Source organism: Halyomorpha halys, unplaced genomic scaffold (assembly GCF_000696795.3).
Source record: "Halyomorpha halys isolate HHAL.00 unplaced genomic scaffold, Hhal_1.1 Scaffold594.1, whole genome shotgun sequence".
NCBI lineage: Eukaryota > Metazoa > Arthropoda > Insecta > Hemiptera > Pentatomidae > Halyomorpha > Halyomorpha halys.
The window spans coordinates 668,092-694,386 of record NW_027114174.1 but is presented as its reverse complement, the minus strand read 5'-3'; the positions used below and the strand labels follow the sequence as shown (position 1 = coordinate 694,386).

Genomic DNA, 26,295 nt, shown 5'->3' with positions numbered 1-26,295 from the left:
AGTCCTGTTCCGCAAGTATGGCATATAAGTGGAGGATCGCAGGTCATAAGATAACCCTGGATCTGGCGCGTATGACCAATTCGAAGGCGCGTCAAAATAACCTCCTCTCTGCGAAGACTTCTAGTTGACAATAGGCGAGGGGTGACGTCACTTCTGATTTCCATTAATTTGTTATCAGAAACATTTTCTCACATTTGTTTCACAAGTGATACCCTTTAAATCATTGTTCAGTTCATGTTCCATTAATCTTTATTAAACTATTTTTTTAAGGTTAAGTTTCACTTAGATCTTAATTGTTATTACAATTAGTTTAATTTATACTTTAGTTCAAACGTTGTCTACAAGCATTTATGTTAACGGAATCCTCTAACATTTAAGTGTTTCCCTCTTGCGGGAGTTGAGCCTGACCACAAACGGTATGTTTCTTATATTTTATTATTTTTCTTAGTATCTTTACCCTCTCTTTCTCATTCAGCCAATTTATTAAGTTATGCACACTACATCTAATTACTAATATTATATTAATACTACTCATTACTCTATATCTACTATATAACTCTATATTTACTACTTTAATTTTTTTATTCTACCTACATATTCAATTAATTACATATAAGTTTTTCTTCATTTTTTTTTTATATTATTTCAATTTGAAATAATTTCCAATTTGTGTATGTATTTACTTAGTTTATTTTCATATCTTTACCTTTATTTTTATTTGATTTTTTTTCTTCTTTCACACAATAATTTTAATATTACTATATTCCCATATAGTTTCAATATTCTTGTAATATGATATAAATTTACTCCAATATTACTTGTGTACCTGTATTATCAATTATCTTCTTAAGTGTCAAGCTATTCTGTATTCCATTTTAAACATTTTAGTTGTTATCTTGTTTTTTGTTCTTATTCCTGATGAAGGTCTACAATTCTGGCCGAAACGTTGGCACTAATAAATGCATTTTTACATATTTATCTTCTTCACTTAATCACCACCTGTTATTCCTCAATCACATTGTGTTATATGAATGTATTTTCACTACATTTTGTAGGCGGAATTTAAAGAAAGGGCATAAAAGATTGCTGTTGCACGAAAATCCAGTTTCCAGTTATAATTAATATTATAGCTTTGTTGGAACAAATTCAAAACTTTCGAATGTACTGCGCATGTGACAGTACCATTCCAAATTCTTTTTCCCACAGTTTGGTACCGCCAGTTTGGTGATAGTTTTGAATTGTTGGAACAAGCTTTACAATTCTAACATATTTAGTGGAGGAAATTAGTTAATAATCATTTGACCAACTAATTATCTTCACTTAGTCAACATAAGCCAAGTTATTGATTCTGACTATATTTTTACTTTATTTCCCTTCTTCCTTGCCACTCGCCAATGCGGGTTTCGATGGAGGTAGCACATAAGTGAATGTCCTGTACCATCCGACATTTATAAATTTCGAAGAGCTGGCCGATGAAAAAAAAAACACATGTAGTGTTTCAACATAAACAAAAATTCAATATTTAATTTTTCTTATCATTGCTAATTTCTCACTTAATATTCAGTTTGTTATAACACTCCTATACTATAAATAGGAAAATAAAGATAGTGTAATTGTATAATTTGTTCAAATGATAAAAGTATTTAAACAATGATTTAATTGTCCGATTAGAAGATAGTTTCATCAAGTCTAGGTAGAGTGAATTGAGGTAATTAGTAAGACACACCGCAACATTTCACAGAAGTAACAACACTCTAAAAATAAAATTTTAATCATATTGAATATTATATGTTAAATTCTCAAACAAGGATCTAAGTAGTCTAAGTCCCACTACAATAAAATGGTTTCCAAGGCTCTCTACAATAAAATGGTTTCCAAGGCTCTCTACAATAAAATGGTTTCCAAGGCTCTCTACAATAAAATGGTTTCCAAGGCTCTCTACAATAAAATGGTTTCCAAGGCTCTCTACAATAAAATGTTTTCCAAGGCTCTCTACAATAAAATGGTTTCCAAGGCTCTCTACAATAAAATGGTTTCCAAGGCTCTCTACAATAAAATGGTTTCCAAGGCTCTCTACATCATCATAATTATCTTGGTTATAAACCATCTCGAGAAACATTTCTTAATAATAGACATCATGAATCAATTGTATTAGAATGTGTGATTATGTAGTTCTACTTGTGATGAACTCTTTGATTCTCATGGCAATTGCTGTACCTCCAGCTGTTCCAACAGTTTTAGATCCAACTACTTCTTAACTTTATTACTCTTTAGATCCAACTACTTCTTAACTTTATTACTCTTTAGATCCAACTACTTCTTAACTTTGTTACAATTTAGATCCAACTACTTCTTAACTTTATTACAATTTAGATCCAACTACTTCTTAACTTTATTACACTTTAGATCCAACTACTTCTTAACTTTATTACTCTTTTACTGAATTTAGTTCTGAGCTGAAAGCTAACTATTTTTATCTTTAGTGTTAGAAAAAAAATTAATAGGAAATTTCAAAAAATTAACATAACAGAAATTTAATCACTCAACACTTTGGCTCTAAATTCTTTCATACAAGCCGAGGTAAAAAGGAAAAATAGCAAATATTATATTTTAAATTAGCGTTGTGTTGGCTTGATATAGTTAAGATCCTTTTTTTAAATTTAATTATGACTAATTATCGCCAATCTGATCAAGTTAGATCTTAAAATCAAATATTGCACAGTAAATATACATTAAATGATTTTTTAAGGTCATTCTATCATGTCTTGATAGATCGGTCGTGTCATTTTAAAGGTCATTCTATCATGTCTTGATAGATTGGTCGTGTCATTTTTAAGGTCATTCTATCATGTCTTGATAGATCGGTTGTGTCATTTTTTCGGTCAAAATAATAGGATTAAAAATCTCAGATAAAAATTCTATTTGTAAATTTTATATTCCAGTTAAAATTGCATAAGTGGATAAAACCACTCCATAAGTGGTTTTAGCTACGATCTAACCTAAGAACATTCTTTTAGCTACGATCTAACCTAAGAGCATTCTTCTATCTACGATCTAACATAAGAACATTCTTTTATCTACAATCTAACATAAGAACATTCTTTTAGCTACGATCTAACCTAAGAGCATTCTTCTATCTACGATCTAACATAAGAACATTCTTTTATCTACAATCTAACATAAGAACATTCTTCATTCCTTTTATTTTTTGAGATGATACTTTGGCTAAAAATTTGTTCCTAGTATTTTCCCTTTATTCCAGAATCAGTGATAAATCGTAACACTGACGTAGCTCAGTAATGCGTACATCATCTCAAGCGGGAGTGGCAAACAGATAATGTTTACAATAGATTAAATATTGCAATCAAAACATTATTTTCCTCTTTGACAATATTTGTAATAAGGAAAAGGCAATTAATTATTACTAACGTTGTATTTACCTATCTGTAGTCAGGAATTAGAATCTAATAATAACTACCACTGCATTTTTTTTAATTTATGAACCGGCGCACAGTGGATTGTCCATAAAAACGGAGTTTGCCAAAAGTAAAAAAAAATAATGAAAAATATTGGGTATAAAATTTAATTTTAAAGTGAGACTAGGGTAGACGGATGTTAGACAGAATGCCATTAACCGAGTTCAAAATAAGCAAGACATGAAAGCCTCATTCGTGTAGGGTTAGAACAAGAGGCGGTGTACCAGTTTGTAGCAGGGTAAACAACCAGTCAATTAACATTCAAGAGACGGTGTACCAGTTTGATTAGTAGGGTAAACAACCAGACAATTAACATTCAAGACCCTCCTAAATGTATGAAATTAATTCAAGCATGTGATAGGGATGGGATATCAATATCGAAATATCGATATTTTGATATCGATATTCAGTAACCGATAATATCGGAATATGTATATTTTCCTTCGATATTACGGAATATCGGTTTATAAAAAGTCACACCTGAAAAAATGGATGTAAATAAAAGACATATTGATAATATGCACTTAAATGTATTGTTTCGATAATTTAACATCCATTCGATCTTTGGTATTGTTATTTATATGGATATTGATAATTAGCAACAATATTCCGATATTATTCTATCGAAATAACGATGTTCAGTCTAAAAAGACTAAGAATATTCTGTGTCAAATTTAAAAATCAAACAGTGATATTTGTTATCGATAATATTATTTTATCAAAATATCGATATTTTATTTAAAAAGACTAGACAAGTTTAAAATGAAATATCGATATTTTGTTTCAATAATTTAATATCCATTTCAATATTTAGCATTGTTATTAATACCAACATCGAAGATACAAGGATATTTTATGTAAAATTTTAAAACAAATTTCAATATAATTTTTCAATGATTTAATTTTCATTTTGATATTAGACGTTGTTATTAATATCAATATCGAAGATAAGGCAAGACAAAACAATATTTCGAAATTATTTTAACATCCATTTCGATATTTAGTATCCATATTATTTTATCAAAATTTGGATATTTTGTGAAAATAATTTAATATTCATTTCGATATTTAACATCCATTTCATAACATTCATTTCGAAATTTAATATCCATTGATACTTTCATATTCATTTTGATATTAGACATTCATATTAATATCGTTATCCAAGAAGAGCAACAAGGCTCCGATATTATTTTATCGAAATATTCATACTTTGTTTAAAAAGCCTAAAATATTTTAGGTAGAATTTAAAAATGAAATATCGATATTTTACATTGTTTTTATTATTTGTATCAAAGATTAGCAAATATATTCTAATATTATTTTGTCAAAATATCGTAATTTTGTTAAAGGAATATAAAACATTACTAAAAATATCAAATTGAAATTTCGATATTTTATTAAAAAGACTAGTAAATTTTATGAAACGCATAAATAGTATTTTTATATTTTATTTTGATAATTTCATATTCGTTTTTATTCGATAATTTCGTTCTTGTTTTATGGAAATATCGATATTTTGTTTTAGTAATTTAATATCCACTTCCATATTTGACATTCGAAATTGAATATTAGAAACAATATTCTCATATTAACAATAACATTATCGAAATATTGATATTGTATTTATAAAGACTAGTAAATTTTATGAAAAGAATCAAAATTGTATTTCGATATTTGATTTTGATAATTTCATGTTCGATTCGATATCTGACATTCTTATCAATATCTCATATCAAAGATTAGCGAAGATATTACGATATTATGTAACCGACAAATAGATATTTAGTTTAAAAAGAGTAGGAAATTTTAAAATGAAATATCAATATCTGATTTCTATACATTCCACTTCGATATTTAATATCCAGTAAATTTTATGAAAAGCATAAAATGGTGTTTCGATATTTTATTTTGATAATTTCATATCCAATTCAATATTTGACATTCTTATTAACATCGATATCGAAAATCATGAAGAATATTCTGATATTATTTTATGTAAATATCGATATTTTGTTTAAAAAGACTGTAAACATTCCCAGTATTTTAGAAATATCGATATTTGGTTTCAGAAATTTAATATCGATTTCAATATTTGACATTGTTATTAATATCAATATGGAAGATAAGGAACAATATTCCGATATTATTTTATCGAGATTTTGTTTAAAAAGACTGGGAATGTTTAAAAAGAAATATCAACATTTGATTTTTAGTTTAATGTCCATTTTGATATTTAACATCAATTTCGATATTTGGCATCCTTTCAATATTTATTTCAAAATGATTTACATTAATTATATTCGATTCGACATTTTGCATTCATATTAATATCGATATTGAAGATTAGCAACAATATTCAGATATTATTTTGTCGAAATATCGATATTTTGTGATATAAAATTTAAAATATTTTATATAATATTTCAAAACGAAATTTCCATATATTGTTTCAATAATTTAATATTCATTTCGATATTAGACATTGTGAAAGATTAGTACTAATCTTTCCCTCCTCTGCGACACAACCCCTGATGAAGACCTGAAACTCAGGTCGAAACGTCGGCATAAAATAAATAAATATGGTTTTGTTTATTTATATTGTTCTTTGCTGACCGCACCCCCCACAAACTCCTTCAAGTATCGATATTTTGTTTCGGTAGTTTAATATCCATAACGATATTTGACATTCTTATTAATATCGATATTGAAGAAAAAGAAACAAAGACATTCTTGTAAAAGAAACAATGAATTTTATTGAAAATTTCAAAATAAAAATTATATATTCTGTTTTAATAATTTAATATTTATTTCGATATTAAAAGTGGATAATATCGGAATTTTGTTGCTAATCTTCCATATCGACATTAACAACCACTTTTAATATCGAAATTAATATTAAATTATTAAAACAAAATATCTAATTTTTATTTTAAAATTTCGAATAAAATTCCTTGTTTCTTTTACAAAATATCGATATTTCGATGAAAAAATATCGGAATATAACAAATATCGATGTTTGATTTTTAAATTTGACAAAGAATATTCACAGTCTTTTTAGACAAAATATCGATATTTCGATAGAATAATAAAGGATATTAATTATCGAATCCAAATATCGATATTTCATTTTAAAATTTTCAGGTCTATTTAAACAAGATATCGATATTGATAAGAATATCAAATATCGAATTGAATTATGAATTTAGAGCAATCGTAGCTTCACCAAGCTATGTATTTAGATCAATCGTAGCTTCACCGAGTTATGTATTTAGAGCAATCGTAGCTTCACCAAGCTATGTATTTAGACCAATCGTAGCTTCACCAAGTTATGTATTTAGAGCAATCGTAGCTTCACCAAGCTATGTATTTAGATCAATCGTAGCTTCACCAAGTTATGTATTTAGAGCAATCGTAGCTTCACCAAGTTATGTATTTAGATCAATCGTAGCTTCACCAAGTTATGTATTTAGAGCAATCGTAGCTTATAATAATTTTGCCGTCATAATATTACATTTTCCTGATTTTCTTTTCTAGGGTAAGATATTTGTGAAAAATATTTGTCAATTGAAATGATCTTTTTCTAACAAAGCAAAACGCTTCATAAAAGTTCTAATAATAAAAGTTGCTACATAAAATTAAAAATATAAATAGAGTATCTAGTAGTTAGGTTCCATTGTCGACAGGGGCCTGTATGAGCCTGTCCCACGGAATAGAAAAAATAAGCTTGTCCCAGGGGATAGGAAAAATAAGCCGGTCCCACGGGATAGGTAAAAGTTGATTCAGAGTTCTTGGTTTCTCTTTAAGCATCTGTAAGAGGGGTCCCCTCATTTCCTTCCCCTCCCTGATTTGAAAATTCGAAAAGTTAGAACATTTGAGATTCTAATTCAAACTGCGAAAATTCTAGTAAAATATTACTCTTAGACCTCATCATAGTCGAAATAGCGTTATTGCTATTCTATTAAGCTATTTCTGGTCCGTCCCACAAGTCAAGATAAATCTGAAATATTAGAGCACGCGAATTTTGGAGCACATTATTGTCTGCCTGATCCAATAAGCTTCATTGGTAATTCATTTGTTAAGTATGATCAGGTGCCGGCATTTAGAAAAAGTTAGGAGGAGGAGTAAGGTCAATGAAACATGATAATAATATTGTACATGGGAAGGGCATACTTAGGAGGAGTAAGGTCAATGAAGCATGATAATATTGTACAAGGGACGGGCATACTTAGGAGTAAGGTCAATGAAACATGATAATAATATTGTACATGGGAAGGGCATACTTAGGAGGAGGAGTAAGGTCAATGAAACATGATAATATTGTACATGGGAAGGGCATACTTAGGAGGAGTAAGGTCAATGAAGCATGATAATAATATTGTACAAGGGAAGGGCATACTTAGGAGGAGTAAGGTCAATGAAACATGATAATAATATTGTACATGGGAAGGGCATACTTAGGAGGAGTAAGGTCAATGAAGCATGATAATAATATTGTACATGGGAAGGGCATACTTAGGAGGAGTAAGGTCAATGAAACATGATAATATTGTACATGGGAAGGGCATACTTAGGAGGAGTAAGGTCAATGAAGCATGATAATAATATTGTACATGGGAAAGGCATACATAGAATGCCCTGCATAAAGGAGCCCTACTTCAGTTTTTCTCTTGTAAGAAAACTTTTTATAGAGAGTGAACAGACAGAGCTAGAAGAGATTAAGTGCAGAAATCAAATATGTAATATAAAGAAGAAAAGGTTAAGCTGACTCAGCAGAATTGGTTTTTGAGACCAGTAGCTTCTAAAAGTCGTTAAGTAACAACAAGTAATTTCATATCATTCCCTGCCAATTGTACAAACTAAGCTCATGAAAATATCTGCCCTTAAATAATTCACAATTATTGTAAATAACAAAAACTCTCCATAAGGTTTTAAATAAGAAAAACATTTGTTTATCTAGCAACTAATTAATAAAATGAGAACTTGACATGAATAACAAAACAGCGTCTCTTCACCCTTCATGACTTTTGCATAGAGAAGCTGCTGTATAGACAAAGGTTCATCTGACTAACTGAAAAAAATGACGTCATAGTTACCAAAAAGATAGGCTTGCGCTCGACTGAAGATCAAGTTGCCTAAATCAAGAAATATAGGACGGTTTCCAAAAACAGAAGCACATCATTTTTTCCTGGGGTAACCTAGAAAAGGCATTCGATAAGATATTAAAAGAAGGGTTAATCCTAAAAGCTGCCAAACTGGGTTTCATCAGAAAAGCCCTCATGTGGATCAATTATAATCACAAAAATCGGAAGCAGGAGTCAATACAAGTAGCCCGACAAGGAGATCCGAAAGCGGCAAGCTGCAGGTAGGAGTGCTTTTCCCCGTACTGTTCCTAATATTTATAAAGGACATTATTAAAGACATACCAAGCGTCCCTTTTCGCAAATGACACCGCATTCAGGAGCTGATCAACTTCTATACTCCCGGCGACGAACCGGATGCAAATGGCTCTAGATAGTCTCTGGCAGTAGACCTAAAAATAGGCCATGACCATTAAACGGAAAACAACAAATTTATCGAACTGCATCCTCTATACAAATATACCAGATGTCCTTTCGTAAGTGAGCGACGGTAACCGAAGGAGTAACCAGACCAACTTCTGGATCCACCATGTTTGGAAGCCATTTTAGTTTATCACCACCACTTTTTTTTCTGAGTACATTGATTTTAAGGAACATGACGATTTGCAATTTACAAAAATGGTGGAGTGGAAGGTGTGGGGGTCTACCCCAGTAGCCTATTGATAGAGGCTCATAGTGTTTAGCTAAATGTTCAGTATTGAAAAAATCCAATAATACGAGTCACAAATGAGCAAAATCAAGTACTATCGACAAAGAAGAAATGGTCCATTTTTTTAGTAATGATGTCCCGGTAGAATTTTGGAATTATCTCACTGGACCGTGCAAATAGGGACACAAAATGCCCGGTCAAAGTGCGCTAATCACCTGTGATTTTTTATGACCCCTTCCTTGCCATTTATGACATACAGGGAGAGGGCAGAAGTTATCTACTGGGTACCCCTCTATTCTAACCATGATAGGGGGTCCAGTATCCATTTCGTGGGACCGCCACAGAAATAGAAGCCGACCGTTTTCACAAAAATTTGAAAAATCAGTTCCATAAAGTTGGCTACAAAGAATAAAGATATATCAGAGTAAGGGATATTGCATAGCCGCCCATGACATTCAGCTGTTTGTGTTGGAAGGCTTTACTAAATTATGGGATTACACATCATGTGAAAATTATATATTAACTTATAGAAAGTAAAACTTTATCATTACACAAAATGTCAGTTACAGTACGAATAATGTTTTTGCACGATAAATTTACGAATTTGGTCCTTATAATGTTGTACGGTTTTCGGATTTTCATTAATTGTAAAACTTAATGCGGAGTATTGTTATTTATTATCATAATCAGGTATATTTAGGTACAATAAACCTTTAAATATATTTTTTTATCGAAAACATGAGTGCAGAATAATAGTTAACTCTTAGTATAAGTAGATGTGGACTAGTATTTTTATTAAATATAATAAGAAATACACCTGGCTAAATCAGTTACAGAAAGGGGTGAGAATCCGGTGATAAGTCGAGATGCCATTTCAATCGGAGTAAATGCGGAAAAAAAAATAATCCTGAAGCAATGAATATGAAGTGGGGGAAGGAAGTAACGGTAGTCATAACTTCTCAAATAAAACTTAAAAAAATAATTAAACAATGTTTTTAATAAATTACAGTACCCTGAATACATTATTTAAAGGTATCTGTAATATTGATACTTTTTCAAATAATTATGATTTATTAATAAGGCGACTCACCAGATGAATTAATAAGTAGTTTTCAAATACTCCAACACCTAGGATTATGTTTAAGTAAAATAAAGACGCAATAATAGATTGATTTAGAAATGTAGTAATTTTCTTATCAATCTAGCCGGTTAATCAACAACACTTAGTATAGAGCTGAGCTGAAAGTAATGTCGGTTGATTATCAAAGATGTTTATATTTAGTAAGATAGTGTATACTTACAATAGGACGGTCTAAGACTGATTGCTGTCAAGAGGCAAGGAGCTAGGAGGTTATCTTTCTCGAGCGCCAGTCATATCGGGTAGCCATTAGCAATCTTACACGACAGTCTTCCAGGGCTCAGAACAGAAATGCTCAACCTATTTCTCTACTCATTACCCTTCTCTAAGGCTTAATCTTATCACTAAATTGTGTCCTGCGATAAACAAAACGGGTTGTCGACCAATGCTTACTGAGATGGATTAAATGTTACATTTTATTAAAATAACGTTAATATCAACATATTGTTTACATCAATGAAATAATCGAACTACAATAATCAAGTTGATGATATACTATACAAATTCGATGATAGAATCGATTATTGAAGTATTAAATCATTAAGTAACTGTTGCAATATACTTTTCTGTGTTGTGTTTTTTAATAAATCATTTCCTTATTAAAAAGATATTTTTGGCAGTTCCAGTGATATGTATCTTCCGATAAAATTTCTTTTCTTTTGTTCGATTAGAACTTTTTATAAATCGATAGGTATAGAGAATCGTAATAGATTCTATCTCTGTCTAATTCAAGTTTGTTTTCATTGTCATTCTGATTTTTACAAGTTTTTATTATTACTATAGAAATGTGTGGAAGAGTTTGTTGGTAAAGATTGAGTTTTATTTTATGGAACATTATGTCAATGCGATATCATGTCTTTGATATATAGACTATACTAGAAATGCACGATTTATTCGTCAACCTCCCATAAATTGTTTTTAAATGTTATATTTATCTAAAGTTGTCATATTTTCTTAAAGCCAAAATATTGGGCAAAATATATGTTTCACTGTGCTAGTTGTAATTCGGACATTATTAAATAGAGTTAAGAAAACATCAATGTCAATTTTTAAATACATAATTTTGTCTTATAAATGTTAAATTAATTTAAATGGAACTTATAACGAGTCAATTTAGTGTTTCAATTTACTGGATGCGCTGAGAAAAACATGACGTTCAGATATTGAAGTTAATCAAAATGCTATTCAAAGGTAAAACTACTGCCTAAGTTTGACAAATCTGGAAAATAATCCTGCATACATTTAGAATTCATTACATATTGTGTATATTTAAATGTTTTGTGTGAATTGGAATCTTGTTTGAGATGCTACATGATCGATAGCGTTACTGTCAACATGTTTCTGTGATTATATGTTGTGATAGTCTTTTAAATACTGTCAAAAGATCCTTAGACCAGGTTTTGTTTTCTTTAATACATGAAACTGAAGGTTATTGAGTAAGTGTGTAATTGAGTTCTTATTTTTTTCTGTTAATTAAAATGGCCAACTTAAAACAAACATCAAAATAAGTTAAAATGGACAGAAAGCTAGATATTTAATTGAAAACTCAAGTTAGTTATATTGTTTTTTAAGTGTTATTTTAGCTACTCTGTCATTGTTGAAATGTTTTTTATAGAAGACAGATCACTTTATTTTTATGATAGTAGCACAGTATAAAAAAAATAATGTTCTCAAGGTATCTCAAAGGTAGTAGTTTCAACTGAGATTACTTTCTCTACCATAGTCCTGCTGGTGACTCCTAAAGTTACTCTACTTGTTACAATGTAATCACTTCTTAGGGATAGATCCACCACAAAATGAAAAATAAAATACATACTTAAGCAGAAAAGCGGTTCTGTAGTCTGAATTTTCAAGATCATGTTTTATCTGGATAGAAGATACATTCCTTTGTTTTAGATAAATTTTTTGGGATTTCATTTTCACTTTTGTTCAGTATAGAATATCTTAGTTAAACTAAATCATATTTCACTCAAATTTTGTCTGGAGAGAAGATACATTCCTATGTTTTAATTTTTTGGGATTTCATTTTCACTTGTGTTCAGTATAGATTATCATAGTTAAATTAAATCATATTTCATTCACAAATACTCACTTGTGAAACATGGTGTCTGACAGTATTTGTGAAATGTAGTTTTTGACATATCTTAATTTTTAAATATGATCTCGCCAATTTTTAAAGAATTAAAAAAAAAATTTTTTTTTTATGAACAAAGTTGGCAGTAAATTATCGTAACAACTGGTTGAAGGTAAAACATTGTGATTAATAAGCATTTCAATGTTATAAAAATTTTCATTTTGTTGGTTACCTTAGTATTTAACTCAGTGCCTCAAATATTTTTGATTTATATATTATTAATTCAGAAATCATGTTCGAAACATTAGGCTGTTATCAGTTGTGTATTACTAAGTAACTTTATGTATTATAAATATGTTTATTCAGTGATAATTTGTATATTGTTCTAATTTTACACTAGATTAAATACCATCAATGCTAATTTCAATGTTATTTATACGATTTGGTACTGATGTATTCTAGAGCAGTAAGTGAAACCATTTTTCTAATATTTTAGCGCTTTATGTGCTCCTAAATATGAAGAAGCATCTAGCTATTACGATGAAATTAATGATGAGTACAAGAAACCAAATTTTATTTACTCAGATACATTGAAATTCCTTCCTTCAACCAATCTTTCTCCTAGCGAATCAGTGCCTGTTTTGGTATGGGATGCTGTTGTGAAATGCCCTGTGATCAAGCCTATGGTTTGGGGAATGATTCCGCCTTGGACTATGGTAAGTTTTCAGATATTTTACTCATAGTTAACTTAAATTAGTTATTTACAAATTTCTGCTTATCTAATTAATATCTGTACTTATTTATTGTTTAAAAAACATTCTTTATAACTATAAATTTTCTTTTTCAACATTAGGGTGACTACAAAAGTAGTTCTTACACTACTCATAACTGCCGAATCGAAACTGTTAAAGAGTCTCGACTTTATAGTGCCCCTTTAGCAACTGGTAAAAGGTGTGTCATATTATGTGAAGGTTATTATGAATGGAAAACTACTGTTGGAAAACACAAGCAACCATGTTTTATTTACACAACTCAATCTCATGGGGTACTTTTTATTTACTCATTTTCTTATTTACATTATGATTTGCTACATTTTAATTTATTAATTTATGCTTTTTAAATGTCTCCTCTTTACTTAAAACCTTTCCAAATCATACAAATTTTCTTTTTCCTTGTTGTCTGTCACTGTAATAATGTTAAAAAATTTTCAATTATTTAGCTACTGGGTAAAAATTGACTGGTTAAAAAAACTACAGCAGAGCAATAAAATAAAGGATAAAATGGTCCATTTAGCTGTCTAAAAGGATCCCAAAATAATAAAAAAATATTTATCAATTGTTGAAGTGAAGACCAGAAATACGGTTTGGAACATTGGCTATCATTAAATATAATTTTTTTTACTACTTTTAGATCCATATTGAACTGCCACTCAGATCATCTTGTCCTTTATTATGTGGATGGTCAACCAGTTATCTTTCGACCTAAGTAAATCATGTTAATTACAAAAGATTGATTTGACCATATCTAATTAATAAAATCCACCTTTAAGTTTCTGTAATCACTATTAGAGATACTCTAGAGCTGCTATATATATGGAGATTTTAACCTTCCGACAACAACAATATGATAAATGTTGTTAAATAATTTTGCCATATCTGCACCGATACCTGTCTTCCAGGAAGTGATACTTCTCAACAAACAAAGGGGACCACTCTGGTCTTGTGTACTAGAGCTTTTGACACCTTTGGGAACTAGAGTTCCTTCCAACTGGTTAATGGGTAGCACATGCCAAAAGACCGTGTGATCGGCAGTGGGTTCCCAGCCCTCTCAGAGCCTAGGAGAGACACTCACCTAGTGGGCATTGTAACTTATAACTTGTAACATATGTAATATGAGAAATAGGATTGGCGACGCCCCTTTTCTGAACAAGTGGGGTCAGAAGTACAGCGATCAGGGAAGACAAACAGAGAAAGAGACGAACACAGATGTAAGAAGACTGAGCGAGGGTAGCTTGAGGGCTTTTCAGAAATGGAACTCTACGGCTACGACAACACACACAACTACAACATACATGGCTACAACACACACGGCTACGACAACACCCTCGTTACTACACCCCACGACATGAATCATCCAAATCAGATACATTAGGTAACAATTCATAATGTAAACAATATTTTATGGCAAACCAATTATCTGGATCATTTCAATCATTTAATCATTTTATGGCAATTTTAATAAATGTTTTGTTCCTCGATATAGATTATATACTGTTATATTACCCAATATCACCCCTTATGATATATATTTTCAATTATAACAATAAAGATATATAAATATAAAGGTGTTTAATTGGTAACTGGTAAACACACAAAAGGCCTTTGGAAAAGAATCCAATTATAATAATAGTTTTGCAGGACTCAATATAAATTAATTAATTCTCTTTTTTTGGATAATTGCATTTAGCGATTATCCTGTAAAAAGAGTGTGTATAAGATTTTTATTTTGATATCTGACTGTGTCTGAACCAAATCTACTCTTCAAGCAAAATTGTCATAGTATCAAACTTGAATCGCTTGGTTTCTCAACGACTCATGTCTACAGAAAATTTATAATTAAATATTGTAGGCACTATATAGCCCCTGTCCATTTTGAAGCATATGAAATGGAAATTAATGATTAACCCTTTAATTATTTAAAATTGACTTAAGAAAAATTGGAAGGTGCTTAAAAACACATACTGGCACAAAATTTTCTTTCTGAATATGTCCAGATATCCTGGAGAGTAGGAAAGATGTACCATCTCCAGTCAACAGTATAAAAAGACAATATACTGTTGATGTGAGATGTGCTACATTTTGTTTGTGTTCATATGATATTGTGTTTTCTGCCCTGGTAATACCTGTGTTGTTAAATTGTAGGCTGTTGAGTTATTTTACGGTATTTTAGAACTTTGTATATTTTAATTATTATTAGTTTCTTTTAATTATAAATTATTTTAGAAGTTTATTTATACAGTTTTTAAATTTTCAGTTGAAAGCAGAGAATGAATCTCATTGGAATAATGGTAAATGGTCGAAATCTCAAGGTTGGGTTGGACCATCGCTCACATATCTGGCTGGTTTATTTTCTTCTTATGAATCAAAAAAAGTAAAATTATTTTGGCTACCTGAATCAAATGGACATTATTTATTATTAGTATATAAAGAAAATAGTTAATTTTTTTTTTTTTACAATATCTATTTACATTTTTTAATGATCTTTTATTTCAATTGATTTTATATTCCTTGGTTTTTGACTTATATTTTATATTTAGTCCAATAGAACCAATGAGTTTCCTAAATTAAGAGTATTCTCTTTCCATCTGAAATATGTTTTAAACATAACAAAATTAAATAGTAAAAAATAACTTAAGTTAATAAAGTAACCTAAAATTTTTAGTTATTATATTATTAGTAAATTAATATTTGTTTAATAATTAGAACAACAGAACTTTTTTTTTTGTATTTGTTTGTTTTGAGTTATTTAAAAATGTGTTATGTATACTTTTAAAGTTTAAAGATTCTACTGTATTATTTTTAAGGCAATAGATGAAAAGCTTGAGATGGCAACAAAAATTTAATATAAGCAAAGATTCTCCTTCAGCCATTAGAGCCATAGTGTTTTCACTTGATTTAAAAATCCACAAGCTTATGGACACTTTAAGATCAAAATTGAAGGCACTGCTATTTAAGCTCAGATCCTCCTTTATATTCGTCCAAAAATCGATATTTTGTCATTCTTTTTTTTCCAGCTATGAAATTGGTTTTGATGCTGAATGACTCCTTTTTAACAAAGAATTTTTATTTAATTAATTAAATTCATATCGATCTTCATTCTTCTTAGACTTTGTATTACATATTATATTTGAATAATATTACACATGACAAATGTAATTTTAAATATTTGTTACTGTTATAGTGCTAATATAATATTATTAGCATGTTTCTTGTCATACTGTTATATTGATAACATAATATTATTAGTTTGTTTCTTGTCCTACTGTTATATTGATAATATAATATTACTATTTTGTTTCTTTCCCTACTGTTATTGTTCTAATATTATATTTTATTTTTAGGATAGTGTATCTATTTTAAGTAGTACAATAATTACTATGAGTTCTTCTTCTGCTGTTTCTCATATTCATCACAGGATGCCAGCTATTCTTTCGACTCCTCAGCAAATCAAGGTGTGTTTTTTTATTGATTCCTTGCTTTGAATATACTCTATGCAAACACACATATATAAATATACAATGCATACATATATTCTCTTAATTGACACACATCTATTTATTGTTAGTTTGCCAATTATGGATCAACCTTAGAAACTTTTTTTTGCTGGTATATTAATTTTTGTAATTGTTCAGAATCTATATATTTCCTGAAATATTCCAGATTTTTTTGTAAAGGATGTTAGATAATACAAATAAAAATTAAATATCTATCGGACTAATATTAGTGAAGATTTTGTAAAAAATTGTTGTATTGGGCTCTGAGCCCAATGAGTGATAAGGAAAACTGTATTAGGGAAGGGGACATGCCGTATATATTTTATTATATTATCATGAATGATTCTGTTATTGATGGGTTTTGCTTACAAAGATGAAAAAATGAGCTTTTTTTTTAGGATTGGTTGAATGCTGAAGATGTTGATATGAAGGAAGCAATAAATATCTTGGAAGCTTCAGAATCTGTAAAGTGGCATGAGGTCTCAATCGATGTCAATAGCTCAAAAAATAAATTACCTTCTTGTAACAAACCTGTAGATACGAAGTAACTTATTTTACTTTATCCTTATTTAGCTTAAGCATAAATTAAATATGATAGGATTATTATTATTATTTATTTTTCAGGAAACAGGGTGGGAAACAAATGTCACTTACTTGTTTCTTCAAAAAACCTATAAAATATGAAGATGAAAATCGAGGAAATCCTCCAAAAAAAACAAAGCACAACTGACCATAATTTAATTCTTGTTATTTATTAAATGATTTACTGGTTTTTTTCAAATTTATATTCAAATAATTCTATTAATTATGGCTGTGAAGTTTTTACCTGAGTTTTGTTTATATATTAGTATTACACAGTACAAAGCTGAAAGTAATGTTTATTAATTTTATTTTATTTTTAAAGTAATCTTAAATCATCTGTGATTGCAGCTTGAATAATATGTTTTCTTCAACATTACTATTATAAACAATTAAGTTTTCTGTTTTCAAGTTCTGTCGATACTATGATATTATATTTTTTGTATTTTGTCATTTAAAAAATATTGATTTACATTTTGCCAAAGGTTAATTAATCACTGCTGTACCCTCTGATATTATTTTATATTTACATAGGGGAAGTTTGTTGTACATCCAACATGTCTGTGTTCATGTCAAGTGTCACTAATCATTAGCCCTTTTGCATCATTTGGCAGAATAATCCTCAGACTTTATATTATCCAGAATTAATATATTTACAAAAATATAACGTTTAAACTCTCATATCATCCTAAGGGAAAGCTATAACAAGTGGAACATTATATTATAGAGTAGAGTTTATTCAACCAAACCTCAACTATTATAATTATTTTTTAAGACAAATATAATGCATCATTTAATAGTATTTTCTGAAGATGGTATGTGAGCTGAAACATACAAATATATTCATTTTTGAATCTTGGTAGCTTAGTACTTAAAGAAAAGACTTTAGAATTTTTTTTTCTATGGTTTATTAAATAAAAATTAAAACGTAATTGAAATTAAAAATTTTTATTTTATGAGTGTAAAAATTAATTTGTAACTAAAACTCTTTTGAAATAAAAAAATATAGTTATTGGCAGTTCCTCGTTTAAATATACTTAGAGAGCACCATTAATTCTAACCTGATTCCTTTTATTTTCTTGTTTAGGGCTCCTTATGATTTTTAAGCCGTTAGTGTTTTTTTTTTTTTAATCTAATTTAGTTAGATTTATAAAGAATTTACTTGATAGCCTTTGGTTATATATAATATTTGTTGTATAAAAAGATTTAATTCAACAAACTGAATATTTTGCCTTTTAGCTGGAATAGTCATTGATACTAATTAGTTTAATTATTTGGAATACAATGTACCAGGTTCTCGAAAACATAAAATTCTCACTGCAGATCTTCATAAAGATATAAAAGCTAAAATAAATAGCTATAGAGGTGGTAGTGCAAAGTAACTATAGAAGTGATATCTAAATAAAAGAGGACATTAATTTAAACAAACCAAAATTATAAAAAAATCAAGAATTCTAAGGAACATAATAATGAATACAATATATTTTTTATCCAATATTGTATCTACTACATTGTTGCTCTTTATCCAATATTGTATCTATTACATTGTTGCTCTTTATCCAATATTGTATCTACTACATTGTTGCTCTTTATCCAATATTAGGGGTATTCATGATCTATGTTAAAGCGTGTTAAATGGAAAAACTCGTGTTAAATCGAAAAAAATTGCCTTCTTTTGCCGTGGTAAAACGAAATAACATTTAACATGGCTGAGAGTCTGTTACTTGGTCAGTTAAATCGAGAATGACGTCACACAATAGACCAGTTGAGATCGCCGCCATATTAGTTGTTGTGACTTTCAATACAGTTGTCAATTAGTTCATCTTCATTCTCTCCTTCAAGTTTGAAGATCAATAAGACACTCATAAGCTAAACTTTCACACAAATTCCACTTTTCACTCACTCTAGGCATGTTTTAATTAATTACTTAAATCAAAACTGAAGTAAACAATAACATGAGGGTCTGGAAGGAAGGTTATAAACATAAAGGCTTATACAACAAGTTGCTGAGAAAATCCGCTAGAGGTTCTTATGCATTTAACGTTTAACATGACTTCAAATAGGGCTGCTCACAATCCCATAGTTATAACATTTAACAAAACATCATGAATACCCCTAATGTATCTATTACATTGTTGCTCTTTATCCAATATTCTATCTACTATATTGTTGCTCTTTATCCAATGTTATATCTACTATATTGCTGCTGTTTATCCAATATTTTATCTACTATATTGTTGCTCTTTATTTTAACCCTGATGAAAACCTGCAATGTGGGTCAAAACATTTCCGGTGGAAACTATTTCTTAATTGTCTTTCTTGCCCACCACTGGCACCATCCCCTTCTCATTGTAGGTTTTCATTAAAAATCAATTTACAGGCGAGATATAGTACAAAACATGGTCTGTTAAATCTGTTGGATTCATCCTTTTTGCTTAACACTGACTACTTGCTCAGAAAGTTGATCTCAACTTTCTTTCTTTATATTTTACTGTGTGTTCCTGTTGTAATGATAAAGATGACTCTTTAGTTACGTTCTTTATTTGTCAATACAACAATATTTACACTTGACATATATAACAAAACATTCATAATTATTATTAACAGAAATATTCAGTTTTGTTTTTACAACGAAAAAAAAACATCTAGTTTGTCATTGTTAATTATCATTAATTGATCATATGGCAAGAGGTTTCAATTGGGTTTGCCACTAAAACAAATGTAAAATAATGAAACATTAAATGAATTATAAATAAAAATAGATTTAAAAGAAATATACTAGGGAAATAAAAATGTTGATAATAATTTTGAAAGTGGCAAACCCATTTCAAACGTCGACTAGTGCCGCTGAAGACGTTGATCTAATAATAATAATTTTGCCTCCACAATATTTTTATTTACTGATTTCAATAATTCCTTATTCTAGTTGCTCTTTGCTTTTAATACTATGTCCAGTTCCAATCATTATAAAGAGACTTTTCCTTTGGCATCTTCAATCTTAATTACTCATGAGAAGAATTTCTGCTTCTTCTTATTTTGTTAAAGTTATTAAAATTGTCTTCAATTATAAATGTGGGAAAGAAAAAAACCATACTGTTGTTAATATTTATTTGAAATCATATCATTATCCATTAGTAAATAAATAATACTATTATAAATTTAATGAACTTTATTCCTTGGCTTGATATAGTGTTCGTAATAAAACTTGGAAAACAAATAAAACATCAGAAAGTTCTGTGATAAAAATATAATGAGTGCAACTTTAGGATAGTCACAAGTTGGATTGATTAATGCACTTAAGTGATGGAGAAAGATCAAAAGAAATTGAATCTGCAAAGAAAATTTATTAATAATATATAAGATTAGAGATTTATATGTAGTAGAGGTGATGTGAGTTCACCCCAATGGAATCATGATGAAATATGTTAGGAGTACTTGAGTAGCTTATGCTTTAAACAATCTCCACTTATCGAAAAATATGAGATGTTTTGATGGACGTTTTACTCTGTTAAATGATATTGTACATGTCCATGAAGATTTGCTAAGTAAAATCATTAGGTTTTGGAATGACATATAACCGGAGAGAAGGAGTTTTTTCTTTTACCAAAATTGGTAATGAAAAACTGAAGAATGTTTTGAAGCTGTGCTACTCAGTTTTGTTGTAGAAAATAGGTCTTATTATTTGGTTTGTAAATAAAACAGTAGATGGCGACACTGCTCTCTAACAAAAAGTTTTTGTTCTGAGGGTAGTCAGTGGGTCCTGGAGTCTATTAAGGAAAACATATAAATACTCTTTGTCTTTGTTAATAAAACTCTTCCCTTATTTCCACAATAAGTTCCCTAAATGATCACAGAAACTGATTCAAGATAGCTAGGTCACTCCAATTAATTCAGCCAGTTCCAATTCATTGGAAAGCAGACTCTTTCAAACGACTAGAAAGCTTTGTAAGGATCAATTGAATCACCTGATAAAAAAAAAAAGGTGGCTCATTAGTACCCAAGTGGCAACCTGCAGGGGAAATTTACCACATTTAGATAGTGCCTAAAGCAGAGTTTCCCTAACTGTACGCACTTCCATGGATTTCTTAATACTAGGTATTCCTTTTAAAAAAAAAAAATAATAAAAATAAGTACATTTATCATAAAGCCTCTCCTAGTGAGAAAGGTATATCCAACAATGGTCTATAGACAATTCTTAAAGATCGAGGTGGTAATAGAGGAATGTAGAAAGGTATATCCAACAATAGTCTATAGACAATTCTTAAATGTCGACGTGGTAATAGAGGAATGTAGAAAGGTATATCCAACAATGGTCTATAGACAATTCTTAAAGGTCGAGGTGGTAATAGAGGAATGTAGAAAGGTATATCCAACAATGGTCTATAGACAATTCTTAAAGGTCGAGGTGGTAATAGACGAATGTAGAAAGGTATATCCAACAATGGTCTATAGACAATTCTTAAAGGTCGAGGTGGTAATAGAGGAATGTAGAAAGGTATATCCAACAATGGTCTATAGACAATTCTTAAAGGTCGACGTGGTAATAGAGGAATGTAGAAAGGTATATCCAACAATGGTCTATAGACAATTAAATGCCCCAACGTGGTAATAGAGGAATGTAGACACTTTGACAACGGACAGGGATAGCTGATTTTTCGCCTCTCAATGATGGACTTAATCCTCTGAATGGACCACCACAAAAATTTATTTTTCTATTAGGACACTTAACAGGAAACTACTTGATACTAAGTACCAAGTAAAATCTTGTTTTAGCGCGTACCTCCATTAAATATTTCCGTACCACTGGGAGTATGAGTTGCACAACAGGGGAAACATTTGTTTAGAGGAATCTGAGAAACAAAGTAATCGTGAAGATTGTTTTCTTTGTATGCAGGATTATGTGCGGTAGAAACAGTGACACCTAAGGAAAAGATCCTTCTCAAATATCTTACACATAAAATCAAGCAAACAAATAGGACTATCGTTTGACGGGTTTTCCATTCTTTCTTTACCCTTTGGAATACATACAACCGGATACATAACATACCGGAATACATACAAGGCGCTGTCTCTTGCAAGGTTTCGGGAATGAGCCTTCATGCTTGTATGTGTGTACGTGCTTGCGTGCGTGTGCATGTGTGTGTCTACTGTTTAGTTCACGTTTATCGTATATTCATCGAAAACTGCGCAAACGATTTTGACTAAATACATTGTAGAATTAAATGATCCATAATATCTGCCAGGTCTCATCATTATTGAAATAGTCTGACAGGGCTTAAATAAAAAATGTTCCTCTAAAGTACCTTTACTTTTGTTTATTTGAAAAATATAAACATTTCTCATTATTAGCAATTATAAACATTAGACAAATACAAAATATTGAACAATTATATAAATAAATAAAAGAGAAAAAAAGGAAAACTAGAATTATCCGAATCTAACTGGAAAATACGAGACTGCCCCATCTTTCCCGTTTGCAACATAGCTTAGTTATCTTTTGTTGAACTGTAGTATTCTTGGCAGGAACAAAATTTATATTTGTTATTCCCACTTCCAGAAATCATAAAATACAATATTTTGCTACTACAGAAAAGTAAAAAAATAATTGTTTATACTTTTCGCCTTCATTGGTCTATGGATTTTACATTTTATTTAATCAATCACATAAATAGCGATAACTTCATCACGAGCCCATCAATATGCACAAAAGCTGGACAGGGATACGTGGGGCGGTAAGTGAAAGTTGTATGTATGATGGTGCGCACCGTAGCAGGTTTTGTTTTTATATTTGTTTAGAGATGGCCATAGAGTTACCTCACAAAAATACATTACTAACTAGATCTTTTATTGGACTTTGTAGTACCCTCTGACTTTTTTTTTTAAACGTAAGCAACTTTCACTATAATATTAGAAACAAATGTTTATTTATTTGTATCAAACTTTCTATTTCAATGTCAAAAGAAAAATTATGATAAAAAAAAAAATCATTTTTTATTAACTGTTCTTGGAAAACATTAATTGAAAATTGACCAAGTTAATGAAATTTAGTTTATTAATTTTTTATGCAGTAGCTACTTTTTGAAACAGTGACTATATTCGGGGTCACATTAATATTCACTTTGAAATGTGTCTTTTCGAACACAACAAAAAATAAGCACGAATTTCTAGAGAACGCGTCAATGGATTTTCATAGTTGATGAACCAAATTATTGGAAATATCATATACTAAAACTTCTATTATCTTCCTATTTGCGATTTAATGAATGTTTTTACAGATAATTACGTTAATGTGGGAAATCCCTATTAAGGTCCAGGTAATGTAGAACTCCGTGGGTGTGGCCCAATCACCACTCCACCCTCTACATCCCCATTCCAACCTGCCCCGATGAATGGAATCTATTCGCTTTGCTAATTGAAATAAGACCCTAGATACTTCTATGTAATCAAGCATTTCCTTGATCGCGCCTCTTCAAATTTACACTTTCCTATAATTTATGTATTTTAGCCGAAAGTTTGAAGTTTCAATAATAAAACTGAAAGAGTGTGTCTTGCCGGAAATATATTAATCAAATAATAAGAATGTATTTAATTAATCCGAATTATCAGGTAGCTTCAAATTTATTAAAGGCTAATTTTTGTTTGGAGTATTGGCTGCATTGATGGATTATAAAAATGTTTGGAGTATTGGCTGCATTGATGGATTATAAAAATTAAGGAACATGTCCAAGTGAAAGTTTCATTATATTTTTTTTGCTGAAGGTAATATTAAAACTCAATATAATGTAAACCTATGAAAATCTCTTTTGATTTTTTTTTCATAGTTTGTTATTTAATCTAATAAAAATTATAAACACATAATGTATTACATATATAATTTAAAATTAAGTAGGCAAATCAAATGCTTGGTATAATTGAAGAAGAGTAGTTGTATGCCATGAAGCATAATGTTTGGTTTGATTTTTTTTTTTTCTTAAAAAGGATGAACTGTTTAGAAGTTTAATTTTTTCCTCACAAAGTGCTTTTTTAAGATATCACTTCTCCCAAAGAGATGGCAAACTACTAATGGCACTGTTCAAAATTATGATAAATTGAAAACAAATGAATTATTTCAAAATAAAAATTCCATTTTGTATGTTTAAAAATAAATTCCATTTTTTAAAGAATGATATGTATCTGTAAAGTTAATATAAATCAGAATTTAAAAAATAAAATTTCAGTAGTCAATAAATTTAAGAATGATTTGTAGTAGGTAGATAATATACCAACCATTTGCATTTCAGTGATGTGTTTCTTCCACCAGATAGATTTCTTTACCGTAGGATCATATGCTGTGAGGAGATAATAGAAGTACATTACAGAATGTACTATACAGTTGATCAGTCCCACAAAACATAAATGTGCTCCTAGGGAAAACATCATATTATAAATAAAAAAACTTTAGTAATGTAACCTTAGTAAAATATTGTGTTATTGTTTTACTCCTTCAATAATACAAAGCACTATTTTAGCTAATCAAAAATAACTTTTTAACCTCTAAGACTGAAAATTGTATCTTATTTTCATTCTGCAGTGTTCACTCGCTTAAACCACTCAACTGTTTTAGTTTAAGATTTCCTTATTCCAGAGTTCAGTATGTTAGAAAATAAAAAATGGTCAGTTCTATCATTCACAATATTTACTTCTTAGTTTCCTGATTTTATTTTTATGAAACTTTGTCTCCTTTATACTTGCCAATAGCTACTACTAGCTACTACTCAGTATTTTTTAGATGAAAAATGGCTAAAGAAATCATTAAAAAAGGGGATATATCCAGTTCAGTGTAAAGGTAAGTAGAGATTTAGTGTAATCATAAAGTGTCTGAAAGAGATTTTTGTAGTAATGGTTGTTTTTAAATATATAAAATGTATTGGTTTTTGGTTTGTGATTCAATTTGATTTAAAAAAATATATATATTTTCATGTAATGACCCTTTCTCCATGAACTCTTACCTAAAACATTGATTAAATTTTGAATAACTTCTTTTAAATAAGTAAGAAGAGAGGTAAAATTTATGCTCATGACTTTAACAAAACTCCCTTTAACTTCAGAGTCCTCCTGTATTATAATGTAAAAATTATTTATCCAATTAGATAAAAAATCAGGATTCATAAATAAAATATAATATTGTGGATTTCAAAATTGAATTCTAAATTCTTAATTTATTATTATAAGAATATCTTAATTCAATCTCAAAGAAAAATTTCTATTTTGTAATAACTCTAAACTACAATTAAGAGTCCGTTGAATTGGTTACGTTGAATCCTTTCCTTATCGTTCCGTCTCAACCAGTTCTTTATACAAAGTAAGATGGTACTTCATTTTTTATTAAAACATTGACCCCTCTGGAGAAGACATGAGGAATAACTTACATTGTTTTTTACTGATATTGAAAGTAGTATTATAATAAAGTATTTGGTCAAATGTATGTATTTATTGTCTAATTCATTTTAGAGGAAATTTACCTGGTATGTATTTGACTACAACCCATGTTCCCCAAGCCATTCCAAGATGGTGGTAGACATGAAGGAACGTGACTTGATGAAAGTTTTTCCTCAGCACCATGAATACCTGGGTCAAAGAAATATTTTTCATTAGAAGTAAGTGCTCTTTATTTCATTTTAAAAGACTTATTTTTTTTTACTTTCTGAAAAAAGATCTGGGTATCTACTCTAAAAATAAAAAATAAATTACTGCTCAACTGTTGTAAAAATCAAAATATTTTTTCCATGAGTACTATGGAATTGAAAAAAAAAATACTGTTAAGCACCTAGACTACAAATCACTAATATTTTTAAGCTAAAATAATGATGTAACAAATGGTGTATATATTTAATAGTAAGAGGATAGAAATATATGAGGAAAATGGTGTATATATTCAATAGTAAGAGGATAGAAATATATGAGGAAAATGGTGTATATATTCAAT

The 26,295-nt window shown here is 29.5% G+C and overlaps 3 protein-coding genes across 4 annotated transcripts in view; 1 reads left to right on the top strand and 2 right to left on the bottom strand.

Moving 5' to 3' along the window:
* LOC106684594 (hexokinase) overlaps positions 1–10,850 on the bottom strand; it is a gene marked incomplete in the record, with an annotated part of 33,423 nt that extends 22,573 nt beyond the window's left edge. The window contains 1 exon segment of the mRNA XM_067051421.1: positions 10,568–10,850.
* A 249-nt stretch (positions 10,851–11,099) lies between these two features.
* On the top strand, positions 11,100–18,366 carry LOC106684596 (abasic site processing protein HMCES). 2 transcript variants are annotated; one of them, XM_014426762.3, is made up of 7 exons: positions 11,100–11,209; positions 12,975–13,194; positions 13,332–13,523; positions 15,512–15,628; positions 16,599–16,709; positions 17,150–17,295; positions 17,376–18,366. In XM_014426762.3, exons 1-7 carry the CDS (start codon positions 11,190–11,192, stop codon positions 17,479–17,481), a joined length of 912 nt encoding a protein of 303 aa, XP_014282248.1. In that variant the 5' UTR covers positions 11,100–11,189; the 3' UTR covers positions 17,482–18,366. The 2 variants fall into 2 exon arrangements, with proteins under 2 accessions (XP_014282248.1, XP_066907523.1); XM_067051422.1 differs by having other exon boundaries at positions 11,115–11,595.
* A 2,057-nt stretch (positions 18,367–20,423) lies between these two features.
* Positions 20,424–26,295, bottom strand: part of LOC106684568 (very long chain fatty acid elongase 7) — a gene marked incomplete at its 5' end in the record, with an annotated part of 7,370 nt that continues 1,498 nt past the window's right edge. Inside the window, 3 exon segments of the mRNA XM_014426721.3 lie at positions 20,424–20,660; positions 24,597–24,733; positions 25,832–25,937. Of these exon segments, the coding sequence (XP_014282207.1) occupies positions 20,490–20,660; positions 24,597–24,733; positions 25,832–25,937 (414 nt within the window).